The 13607-nt window shown below is 36.8% G+C and overlaps 1 protein-coding gene across 2 annotated transcripts in view; it reads right to left on the bottom strand.

The window, feature by feature from the left end:
• The window catches only part of LOC110971042 (butyrophilin subfamily 2 member A2-like), a 184496-nt gene that overhangs the window by 163854 nt on the left and 7035 nt on the right, over nt 1-13607 (bottom strand). The window contains exons 5-6 of one of the 2 annotated variants that reach the window (XM_051943926.1): nt 13440-13559; nt 12801-13147 (exon numbers count right to left, since the gene is read on the bottom strand). In XM_051943926.1, coding sequence (XP_051799886.1) covers nt 12801-13147; nt 13440-13559 — 467 coding nt within the window. Of the gene's footprint in view, nt 1-11397; nt 13148-13439; nt 13560-13607 lie in introns of those variants that run through there. The other variant, XM_051943925.1, reaches the window with a different exon arrangement.

Here is a 13607-nt window from a genome sequence, read left to right as displayed (position 1 = left end):
TAAAATCTTATTATAGAGGGATAATAAAAAACAACATTGAGCTAAACAAAAAAAAAGGCAAAAAAATAACTGCAACGGCAGGCAGTATTGAAAATAGTTCTTCATGTAAAATATGGATGAAAGTTCTGTGGCTGGATGAGCACAACACATTTCAGCATTTTCCATAAATATGTGCAGAACTGAAATAACTCCAGCAACCACTTGTAACATTTGTCTTGGAGGATTCTAATGCACAACAGCTTCAATTTGACCACATCAGCAACTAAACAATAAAAAGTGCTTAAGCAAAAGCAAAACATCTTTATAACTTAAATTATCTATTCACTGAACAGAATTACAATCACACACTAAACTCTGTCTCACAGGAGCCGGGGGACATGGACTAAAATCAGGACTAAACCAGATCTGACTTCACAGGAGCAGGGTATCATGGACTAAACCCAGGACTAAATGACTGAATAACTTATTAACGAGGCCCAAAAATAAATAATAAAGACTGTAAATTCAGAATAAATGGCACAACTGTAAACAGGAACAGGAAAAGTACAGGGAAAAATGAATTTGTGTGAGCCATGTTGTACTCCCTGGTGGCTTTTTTTGAAGCCTTGATGATCTCTGGGGTGGGTTCCCATTTATTGCATGGCTCCAAACCAGCCATTTTAATAGTCATAATAGAGGAGAGTGTTCCCTCTGGAGCCACAGTGCTCCTGGTCTTAGTCTTCTTCAGTCCAACCAGTGAAAACAGAGTCATATTAGGTCCAAAACTAGCAAAATTATTTATTTATTTATGTTGTATATTTGGCTTATATCTCTCTCTCTTGGCTATCTCCACTTTCCAATCATTACTCTCCTAAACAAAAGCTCAAGTTAAATAAGTCTTATATGATGCACCTGGACTGAAATGTTTCATATTTCATATTCATATCAAGTTCCATAAAAATCCAAGACTGTCTGCATCACAAATGACTCTCTCCTGTAAAATCCTTTAGACTCACCTTTCCAGAAGTTTCTCTCCTCTCACGCTCTCTGCTCCTCTGCCCTGACTCCTACAGGTCAATAGGGGTGGTGGAGTGATTATCATTATTATTATTATTATCACCATTATTCACATAATCATACGTGAATGAGCTCAGCTCCTGTTTCATTGTGTGTATCTGATGCTGGAGCTGATGCTCCAGAAGGAAGTCACCCCAAAGATAGTATATGGTAAAAAAAAAAAAAAAAAAAAGAGTGCACACCTAACTCTATAAACAACCAGAACCTTCACAGTGCATTTCACCCTAACTAGCTAGCTAAGTAGCAGCGTTCTTTTAGAGCTGAAATGTAACTTTTGACCGCAGAACAACAAAGTTACGACGTGCACAGAGATACAGCAGCGTCTCACGCTGCCTCCTTTACAGGGACTCTCTCCTACAGAGTGAACAAGCCAGGTTTTTATTTGTCAAACAGGGAGCATTTGGTTCATTAATTACATGGGACTTTCTGCTGTTAGCTGGGGGGGCTGGAGCTAACTTATTGTTAGCAGCAGTGATGAATACTTACTCTCCTGAAAACATTTCGCATATCCATTCTTGTTCACGTTCTTCTAATGCTGCTCTCGTCCGTTCTGTGTGCTCGTTGTGCTGCACGCACCGAGAGCAGACTAGGTTGCAGGGAAAACGTGGACTGGATTTGAGTGATGTGGGCGTGCTCCATATGAACAAGTGGAATGGACTGGATAACGACGGACCGACTCAGACTCTCTACCTTCCACTATGAAGTGAAGAGAAACTAAGATTTATGATCGTATCTAAGTTAAAAATGACTGGTTATGTGATTATGTATTTAAACTCATATTCTGGTCACATTATATGGAACTTTTTGGCACTTTTTTTGTAAAAAAAAAAAAAACTTTTTTAAAAAATAAATGAACATAAAATTATTTAGGGGGGCTTGACAATATTTTGGGGGGGCTGAAGCCCCCCCTAAAATAGGCCTAGTGACGCCACTGTTCACGATACTGCACTTTCTGCGCTGAAGCCCTAGGCTGTGCAACCCTATTGCATTGTATTGATGTGTTTTAACCATTGTTCTGTGGAGTGAGAGTGTGTGTGAGTATCTTAGGACAGGTCATGCATATCGGTCTGGTCACCAGGCCTCTGTTAAATTAGGAGTACTAATAATTTGTTTCTTTTGAGCAGGTTCGATGAGCCTTTGTGGCAGTCCAATCCCTGTTCGTGGTTTCACGAGTCCCCTTTTTCATTGTTGTGTCTTGTCACAGGTGTGGGATTATGTTTGGACCCCTTTTCTCTTGATTTTCTGATTTTTGGCCTGCCGCTGTGGTAAGCCGACCTATCCCTTTAATATTTGAGTGCTTCTACTTTACCATTTAAACCCGGTGGCCTTGACCCTTATTTTTAACAATTAATGATGTAATTTAATATAGTTGCTGTTATACTTTTGGAACACATCTCTTGCCCAAGTGATTATGAACCTGTGTGTGCCTTTGAGAGTGTTTAAGTGATTCTGGGTTGATCATATTGAATAGAATGTCCCGGGGGTGAAACTCCCCTGGGTAGCATTGTCACAACGTCTTTCTTCTCCTTCTCTCCTCACGCCACACATGCACATACTAAGATTCCCCATGCTCATTCAAAACATGGAATGCTCTTAAAAGTCATGTAAGTAGATGTCATGTTGATGTTTTACCTGTTGAAAGTGCAGAGCTCATTTTGTGTCCTGAGAGTGTCATAGTATCTAGTAGAGAATATTTTTCTCATACCAACAACCACTTGAAGCACTATGAAACTGTCACTTTGTAAAACTCAAACTTTTCCAAGTAGGGGTCACTTCACCAAGGGGTTCATCTCAGAAATAATAAAATAAAACAACCAGAAAAAAAAGTTAATTGTCACTATCACTATTAATGCACCCCATAAACACAATCGGAGTCTCTTTTAAAATTTCTTCAGTTTCTTTATTTCTGTCTTCTTTTCAAATAGAAAAAACACTGTTTCCCCTAACAACAAAAATATTACAACAAAATTACAAATATAAACTAAACCTTTATGATTTCTAAATTAACTAAAGTCCTTCCCTCACAAAATACAAAACTTCAAATCAAATGGTCCACTTCAAATTTTACATCCCGAAAGGTCCTCACGCCGGCGGCTTTTCACCCGTCCGTTCGACACAAAAACACGGTAATCTGACACAAAAAAAGAAAGTTCAGCAAACAAAAAAAGAAGCGATCGATCGTTAAAAAAATAATGGTATACCAGAAAAAAAGAGTTTCAAAAAGGGTGGATCTCACCAGTATCCTGGGTGCAGGGGAGATAATCCTTAAGTAAAGGATCCCTTTGTCTCTGGTGCGGCGCCCGCGTCCACGCCAAGATGTTGATGGCCGGGAGGGTACGTCTCGTCGGCTCTGGTAGGATCTGGGCTCTTTACAGGTTCAATAGTCTTTTTCCAACCTTATTAAAACGTCTTAAGTCTCCGATCATTTTTTTTCTTACTTAAACCCTCCTTTCCTTTCAGCACGCCATGTCTCCTCCCTTTCCTCTACGCCACATCCTCCTTATATAACCTTTGTTTACCACATTTTTCAATTAATATTTTGGAATTGTTTTTTATTCCACCTACCTAATTAATTTTTCAGCACAGGGAATATCACGCACAAAGACAAGAAAACTTTTAGTTTTCATCATGTTATTAATGGTTCTTCATTTCTTTTAATTTAATCACTTAGGTGACAACGTCACAACTTGTATGTTTCAGAATTGTTCTTTTGAAAGTAATATATATGCTACTTTCAAATCTCATGAGAACAGGAAGCATGGCACTTATACAGTAAAATATTTTAAAGCTGAATTAGTGAAAAGCAGTCATACAAATGAAGATCACTCTTCTGAAGAACATTCCATTGATTTTGCAGAAATTGATTCTGTTCTAGATTCTCCCAATTTAATTGAAACAGACACAGAAAATGAGAACATGCAAGACACAATTATTCAAAAATTGGCATCTGTACTTCTGAAATTAGAGATTTACTCACATGTACCAAGCTCAACAATTGATGAATTCCTTGAAGAATTGCACTTTATTCTCATCTCTGCTGTAGTGCCCATATCAAACACTATAGCTGTTGATATTTTCAAAAAGCATGACCTTCATGTTGATCAGTTAATAATCAATGAGCGGAGCCTTGTCATCTCTGTTTGAAAGAGCAAGGGTCAGTCTCAGGTCATTATGGGTGGAAAATAAGCCTGAAGTACAAAATGTCCAAGTACTGCACTAGACTGCTGAACATTGGGTGTCCAGAATTAAGCATAAATGCTGCCAAAGAAAAACATGGGACAACAGGCAAAGGTCCCAGCCAGAAGCCATGGAAGGTCATGGAGGTCAGTTACCGTCCTGATTATCCCATGGGGAAACAAAAGCAAGTCTTGAGCTGGAAAGACAAACACTGTTATTGGAGGTAAATAAAAAGAACCAACCACTGATCAGGGGTAAAATGGAAAGAACTTTTGCCTACAGGAGATAGGAAATCATTCAGGACACGCCCTTCATCACCGAGTTCCGAGCTAGATGGCCACCTCTGTTTTCTGAGAGTGAGGTAATGTAACCATTCTTGATGTGTATTTAATACATGGTATAAGTTTATACATGTAGCAGTCAATAGTTTCATTTCCTAGCGTCTATATATACGAATAAATGATTCCTCCTTTTGTTTGTGATAGGCCACCCTCGGCCCCAAAGGCTAGTAACCTTTCAGAACCTTTTTAGATGTAATGCACAAAATAACCCGCCTTTTTACCACCAGGGAAAATATAAATAATTAGTGACTGTGATAGGGATGAAGTGAATTTCCAATCTGCTAACTGTAGTTGCAGGAAAAATGTTTATTATAATGTTTTAGCAAGGGCGTAGCAATAGCTCTTAATCATCAGACAATTAATCAAACATCAATATTCTTTCAGTGGCTTAACATGACTCATAAGTGGAACTATGCTTTCATAAATGTGAAGTAATAATCACTCAGATTACATCATTTGAAGGGGCAGAGCAGTCGACTCAGCCATAGTGGGCTGCTCACCTGAAACTTGACAAGCCTCTGAGACCCACCGGGGTCCAGGGGGAAGTGGATAGGGGTCTGGACCAGATTTAGATCTGCATGTATCCAATTTGGTTGTTTGGGCCAATAAAACAACAGAACAACATCAACCAGAGTTCAGTAATGTTCCTTCAGTCAGCATTATTTTTAGATCACAGTTCTGTAATCCTCAAACAGTGCAGAAAAAGCATAGACTGTATATATAGTGGACGTAGCATCTGGCTCCAGAATTGAAGCCAACCCGGAAGTGTCAAAAACTTGCAATATCCCGCCGTCCGCTAGGGTTGGCTCCAAAAAGCTTTTTCTCCATAGACCCCAATTCATTTTTGGAAAAAACAAAATTTGATAGACTGATGTTCTACAGCTCAGGATTTTTTTCCCGTTAGTTTTCATGGTCAAAATGAGAGATCAGGTGGCCGATCTTAAAATAAATCAATACTGAATTTTAAATAAATCGTTAAAGTTGGCGGAGCCAGGGGGCGTGGCTATACTTGATAGACAGCAACAGAAGCCTCTGCGGTAAAACGTGGGCGGGATAAGAGAGTCCTCAGCCAATCCTGCCCCTCGTTGCTCTCCGGTCCAGTCTGTTTAATGACGCTTTTTACGTCACTGGCTCCAAAAAATCCAAAACGGCGACCAGGAAGTAGCAAAATCCGGGCTTCATTTTCTCGCCGTTGAAACCAACGGGTGACGTCACGGTTAGTTTACGCCTGAGAAAAAGGAAAACTTTCATCCATAATTCCAATAGAACAGTTATTCCTTTGCAGATCATGTATTGATTTGTGAGATTTAATCTAATTTCTCCTTTTTCCCTCTTCCTATTCAGGTTGAAAGGTGAAAATTGTATTTCCTCTTTACCAGAAATATGACATGTTATCATATTTTCACTGTGACATATTCACCTTTAGGATTTAGAACACACTAATACATATTTCTATGTATAAATTGAATAAGTCACATAATTTTACACACGTGTTTCCCTTCCACAATTGAATTATGGTGAGAGGTAGTCAGATCGTTTACCCGTTTAATATCACATATTTTAATCCATTGTGGATCATCTCCTCTTCTCTGCCTCTCTGTGAGAAACAAAGGGAGAGTCAAATTCCACCAGAGGTTCGCGCCCAAGCATCCTAGGGGTCCTCCCATGGCCCCACTGGCCTGATATAAGCCGGACAACGCCCGGCCCCGCTCTCCTCCTTCTTTCACTCTCTGCGGAGCCTATACTAGAGGTTCCCACTATATTTCTATAAAAAGGCGAGTCTCTTCCTATTCCTTGACGTTTCTTAGTTTCAAAGTTTAACTATTTATCCTTTTTACTTTTTGTAACTTAAAGCTTGACATTATGCTCATTTTTAAGCCAAATTTTACTCGTTTTACTCCGAAGAACTGATTAAGAACCTTTTTTTTAAAAAAAATCAAGTGACTCCCGATTAACCGATTCCATTCAGCTGACCACGCTGGAAATCTGCTGGACCAGATTTCCATGCATGGAACCAATCATTTTACGGCAGGACATAAATGCTTTGCCACAACGACGATACTACGCACAGAACAAGCAAGTCCAGTTGCGTTGTGAAGCGTCAGCTGAAGGCTCGCATGGTCCCAGCCAGGAGTCAACTCCGACAGATGGTTCTGTTACCGTAAGGCCGGCTGAAAGGCTCTGATTCAGCTTTCTGGGCTGATTACTAATCACTTGATTAATTAAATTCACTTAATCTGTTATTATTTTACTAATCATTAATTTAATCCAAATTACCGTTTACCTTGTCAGGTTAGCTATCTGGCTTTCTTCTCACCATATTTCCAATCTCTCATGCACACACACATAGGATCTCACCACATGCACACCCACACATTCCACACACACACACACACACACACACACACACACACACACACACACACACACACACCTGTAATCACGCACACACACATATAGTCATGCATGCACATACACACACATTATCTAGGCACTGTACATAGGATTTCACCGGTCATTATTTTAATTGAATAGTCAATAAATGTTTCATTTTAGACCAAATTAAAGCCTTGTGTGTTTCTTTGTGCAAGAATGTGGTCAATTTAACCGAGAATTATCATATCAAGATATGAGATTGATCAAAATTTAAATTAATACATTTTTAATCAATGTTAATTAATTAATTCCTCTAGCGAGGTGATGCCCTAATAAAATGAGTGCAATCAATAAAATCATATTACGTAGTGTCCCCTACAACCTTAGCTCTTAACTTCTTACCTCATTACAAAGTTAAAACCCTCTTAGTTTAACAGTAGTCAAAACTCTTTCTAAAACATCTCAGTTTCATAGTAATCAAAACTCTTAAAAGCATTCCCATTTCATAAAGCATAAGTTCCTCATTTTAGTCAAATCTATCAAAAACATCAGTTCCCCTGGTAACCAAAAACATCACTTTTCACAGTGAGTTGCTTTTCTGACCTGGTTACTTCTTAAAGATTATCATGACAACCTTTCAAAAGTAACCAAACCATCACTTTTTACAGTGAGATGCTCGTCTGATTTTTACACTGTTTCAACATTAAAGAATGTAAGAATAGACGCTTGGTTAGTTCAAACACATTCATTAGGTTATGGCATAATCTGATCCTAAATCACAGGTTATAATATCACAATGCTCCCTTATTTAGCTGTTGTTCTGTCAGAGTCTCCCCCTTGTGGCTGATTCAAAAAAACATAATTTCACCACAAACTATAATCTGATCATTTTCCAAAAATGGTCCTAAAATTTCTTTTGAAAACATACTATCCAATGACCATTTTTTACAACATTTTTTTGCAATTTTTTTAAGACAGATTTTTTTCAATGCAAACTGTAATGTTTTATACTCTATGTTTTGTCGCCATTAATCTCTGTGAAGTTCATCTCTGAAGTCTTTTTCTCTCTCAACAGGTTCTGTCTCATCACCTTCACCATCCAGGACCTCAACCATCAGTTTATCAGGACTTGGTAGAACCAGCGGCTCAGTGGAGTTACAGTGTGAGTCTGCAGGCTGGTATCCACAGCCTGAGGTGTTGTGATGGAAACCTCCTCTCTGCTGGACCTACAGAGACAGTCAGAGGTCCTGATGACCTCTATGCTGTCAGCAGAAAAGTGACTGTGGAGAAGAAACACAGCAACAACTTCACCTGCAGAGTCCAGCAGAACAACATCAACCAGACCAGAGAGACAGAGATCCATGTTCCAGGTAGAAATAATGACAGAAATGAGTTTCAGCTGAGAAGCGTTCGGGTTTGTTGATTTGTAACTGCAGTGTTTTTATGATTTCAGATGATTTCTTCAAGGTCTCATGTAACTGTGCTGCTTCTGTTTATTTAAGTGTGATTTTTGGCCTCATGTTGGTTCTTGCAGTCTCGTTTTTTTTTTTTCTGGAAATGGTAGTCCTACCTTTAACTGAACATATTTTTTTTTTAAACAGAGTCTGTTTTATTGTTCTTTTATTGAGTCTGTTTATCTTTGTGCTTGGTGGCATGGTTCGGTCAGACCTCTGTTTCAGAGAAAAATTCATTGAACCAAATAGTGAGATGGTCCAGCCTCCCTGGACACTAAACAGGTACAGAGGATGGTTTTATTAATCCTTAAAAATGAAGCCCATCCTCTACGAGCTGTATTTCATCTTCTTCCCTCTGGACGGAGGATTTTAGTCCGAAGGTTCAGGACAAAGCATTATAAAAACAGCTTTGTTCCTGTCGCCATCACTGAGCTCAATAAGAAGTAGCGACATTTGCACTTTGTCATTCGATTTGTTCATCATATTTCTCAGCTCTATTTTTGTGACTGATTGCTTGTATTTCCCTAAGTCTTTTTTATTGTTTTATTTATCTCCATCTTATTTATTTCATCTTATCTGTTTGTTGTTGTTGTTCTTGCTGCTATACTGATGAATGGTGGAACACTGAGCACTTTTTTTTTTTGTCTCAATCAAGTACCTGTCTGTCCGTTTCAATTTGTGTTTTGTTATGGAATGCCAAATGCAATATTTTTTCTGCAAAACAAATCCACCCACGGGTATTAATAAAGTAACCTTGGACCTTGATGTTTTCTAGTCTGATCTTCAAACTGTTGATGAGCTTATATGTCCCCCTGCAACATTCCCAAAACTTTGTCAGAACACTGAGGACAGAATATTCAACCTTTGTTATTTATATCACAATACAAGAAAATCTTATAAAGAACTGTGATGTCATGTGAAGTTACAATAACATCTTGAAAACTTTTTTTTTTTTTGGATGTTGCATTGAGAATGTTTTTCTGTTGTTACTATTACAGAATTTACTTAGAGAAGAACACTCTTTAATGTGTTTCCTCAACAAAAAGACAAAATGTTCTATCTTGCATATATCATGTTACAGGACTGTAATATTCTGCATAAAAACATGCTGAGGCATTGAAAACATCTGGAGAACATTTTTTTAATGTTAGTTTGAGAACATTTTTCTATTGCTATAGAACACTGTGGAACACTGTCGAAACATTTAATAGAGTGAGGTGTGTCAGGTTACTGGGAGTGATGACAAACAACTTTGCTTTCATCTCCTGTTAGTATTCAATATAATTAAAAAGGTAAATTATCGGTGAAACCAGTGTTTCCTACCTGCGGTGGTTTATTACTGCAAGTTCTTAAAGAGGTTCCCTGTGAACACTTCCTAGTTTGTGCTGCTATTCTCATCCGTGCTCCCTAAAGTACTTACTTGTACATTTTTCTTTTATAATGGATCACTGTGGAATATTGTGGGAATGTTTCATGGAGTCAGTGATGTGTTCACTCAGTGTTTGTTCATATCACCTTACAGAAAAGATCCTCAGTTACATCTGGAAAGCATACAAACACATAATCTGTGTTCCTGATGACGTTCTCTGGATGTTGACATTAAAATATTGTTTTAACTTTTCAGAAATGAAAATGTTCCAAATAAGCCCTTACTTGTGTTATTCAAACCTTTTTTTTTAAAGAAATGATTAAAGCATGTCTCTAATGCTAACCAATGCTGTTTGTTTTTTGGATTTTTTATGTTTGTTTGTTTTTCATATGTTCTTATTTGCATAATGTCCTTCAAAGCTAAAAACAATACTATGTACAATTTTGAGACTTTTATTCTTCACACAAAAACTGTTGTGATTCAAAGTTTGATTGCAAACCTTCTGATTATATCTGATTTATAGAACTTTTCAGGAATCCTTCAAACAGAACTTGGAGGTCAAACTGTTCTTTTAAACCTTTTTTTTTTCTAAATGTTAACCTCAATTTTTGTGTAACCGGCATCAAATTTTTCTTCCAGAAGGTCTTTTCTCTGGGTTCTCCAGCTTCCTCCCACAGTCCAAAAACATGCTGAGGTTAGTTGATGACTCTAAACTGTCTGTAGGTGTGAATGTGAGTGTGTTTAGTTTTCTATCTTTATGTGGTCCTGTGATGGACTGTTACCTGTCCAGGTAAACCCTACCTTCACTCTGAGTCGGCTGGGATAGACTCCAGCCCCCCGATACCCCACAGAGGATTAAGTGGTGTGTCAATAATAATGGATGGATCTTTGTTGAGCTCTTCAGACTTTCCTGCTGTAATGTTTGTGGTATAATCTAATGAGTGAATCAGATCAATTGTCATCACTCAACAAGAGATTTAGTGACCATGACGCCAATTTAACACAACTTTCTACATCACCACAACTGATATTTCAAGTTGCTGTATGAATATTTATGACCCAGCAGATTTAGTCTTTTTGTCAGAACATTGATAATAAATTATGAAAGAACCAAAACAAACAAAACACATTTGTTTGTTTTTTGCTTATATTTTGTGAGAAAGACAAACGTTTCAATTATTCTATCATAGAAATTCAGAGTTATAGTAGTCATTGGAAACTCCAGACTGCCGTGATAAATGTACATAGTCTTCATATGGATATTAAATTTTTGTTCTCATTTAATATCTAAAAAATATAAAACCAAAAGTTTAAACTGTTTAAAAGCACACAGACACATTTTATAATAGATAAATTAGATCACATAGAAAACATGATGAAAATAAAAAAAATACATTTTTTTATTCAATTTAGTGAAAAACAAACACGTTTTACCGAAAAAGAAAGCAGTAAAAAAATATAACAGAACACAAAAACTGCAACAACAACAAAAAAAACACACAAAACAACTCTAAACAACTTTAACCACAAAATTATAAGTGCTAATGTCTCACTTTTATGAAACAGCTTCATCATTTTATTGAAAAATTTCAATGAATAGAAGAAGGGAACCAGAGTGAGACCATTCTGGATTCCAATCATCTGTTTTTCAATTTATTATTCTATTTTTCATTTTATTAATGTGTTTTACATTTTTTATTTTGCCAGTGCATTTTATATTTAGTAGGTCTGTTGTTGCAACTTTTAGTCATTAGCCTGAATGGACTAAAAAATTAAAATAAAATAAAAATCGTAGGGAAATCTGACATTAAAATGCCTTTTAGAGAATAGTGACAATAATAAACTTAATTTCTGTTTTGTTTTTCAAAACTAAAGTCATGACGTACTTCACAAAGAATTAAAATATACAAAACATGACAAAGCAACAATTAGACATTAAAATGTGAAAATATCATTAGATTATAGTGTCTACTGACAGTCTGCATGTGAGGCGTTTGAGGGACATCTGTAAATTGTAGATTCAGAAAATAACCTGGATGAAGCTCTCCTCTCTGCAGACACATTGGTCACATCACAAGTAAATTCTCACCGTTAGAAACACTGAGATATAATGAAAAAAAAATATGCCAACAGTATGCATTTAGTGCAAATAATGTACCCAAAGCAAGAGTGGTAGCTGAGCTTTGGCTGAGTGTCAAAATTCCAAATTTCAAAAAAAGTTTAACAGCAAACAAAGAAGAGGAAAAAAAGGAGGAAAAAAGTCACATTTTACTAACTTTAAGACCTGATTATCACTACTAAAAAGAATCAATAAATAACCTTCCCCTTTATTTATGTTTATAGTCATTTATATTGTGAATGTTAAGAAAATAACTGAGTCGTTAGCCACAAAAATGATAAAGCTTAAAACATTATTTAGGCCAAAAGTGTGAAAAGATGAGGTCTCACCTAAATTAAAAAGTTAAACCATAGCACAACAAAAGTTCAAAAATAAAAGAATAATAACGCAGAAGTCAGTGCACACTAACATGTTCAGACACAAAAGATAAAAGCTACAAAACATGTTTACAGTACAAGTGTGTTACTCTGATTTTTACGTGAAATTCTAAAGAAAATCAACCCAGTATAAAAACACGAAACAAAAAAAACATTCATATTTATCATGTAAATCTACTGGTCCAAATCTATCTATCTATCTATCTGAATCTTCTTCTAAATATTGTGTCTAAGAGGATATCAGAGACATAAACTTTTCTTTCTTTCTGTATTTTCTCACATTAACATGACAGGAGATGAGATCTGATCCTGTTAGTTTCCTTCATTGTCTGACTGTAGTTTGCTCTGAAGTGCTTTCTTGTGTTTCTCTGTGTCCTCCAGTTGTTGTTTCATTTGCTCCAGGCTGATCTCTAGTTTATGCTTCTTTTCTTTCTGTTTTTCAACCTCATTATTTACAGCCGTCATTATACTCTCTGTGTTCATGTTCAGTTGTTGATGATCTTTCTTTCTGTCCCCCAGGTTCCATTTGACCTCAGTCATGATGTCCTTTAGTTTAAAGTATCCCTGTGCTCTGTTTGCTGTCTGATCTCCCTCCTTCTTCATCACTTCTTCATCCAGTGACTTCATCTTCTTCTCCTGTTCTTCAGATTTCTTATCTGCCTCTTGACTTTGGGATAAGAGGTTTTCTTTCAGCATCTCCAGTTTCTTCTTTATTTTCTGTAGATCGTCAATCGTCTGTGTCACGTTGTTTTGTTCTTCCTCATTCTTCATGCACTCCTCATCTAGTTTTGCCTTTTTCTTATCAAAATCTTCTATTTTATTGGTTTCTGCCATCAGTTGTTTTTCCTCTTCCTTTCGATGTTGGAACTGTTTCATTTCTGCAGTAAAAACACGAGTTAAAAACACAAAACCCAAAGTTAAAACCGCGTCTACTGGTGTCACAAGGTTGTTGATCAGATAACAAATGTAATGAAATGCTTTAAACTAAAATTTCATTTCTAAGTATATTTGCAGTTTTACCTTGATGCTAAAACTAAATTTTCACTTTTATATGTGAACGTTAGGTGAACATGTATGACTGTATTCGGATCTCTGGCTTATTAGCTTGATTAATGAGGAACTTTGACATAAAATGCATTTTTTAATAAGTGAAACATAGTTTTGACTCACTGCTTTTGTTTTGCTTCCATTTCCAGACAAAAAGTGAGACTGTAAAAACCAACATGAGGCCAAAAATCACACTAAAGGCAACAGAAGCAGCACAGCTAGATGAGACCTCGAAGAAATCATCTGAAATCATAAAAACACTGCAGTTACAAATCAACACATCTCAACTGT

Source organism: Acanthochromis polyacanthus, chromosome 23 (assembly GCF_021347895.1).
Source record: "Acanthochromis polyacanthus isolate Apoly-LR-REF ecotype Palm Island chromosome 23, KAUST_Apoly_ChrSc, whole genome shotgun sequence".
NCBI lineage: Eukaryota > Metazoa > Chordata > Actinopteri > Pomacentridae > Acanthochromis > Acanthochromis polyacanthus.
This window is presented reverse-complemented; position numbering and strand designations above follow the sequence as displayed.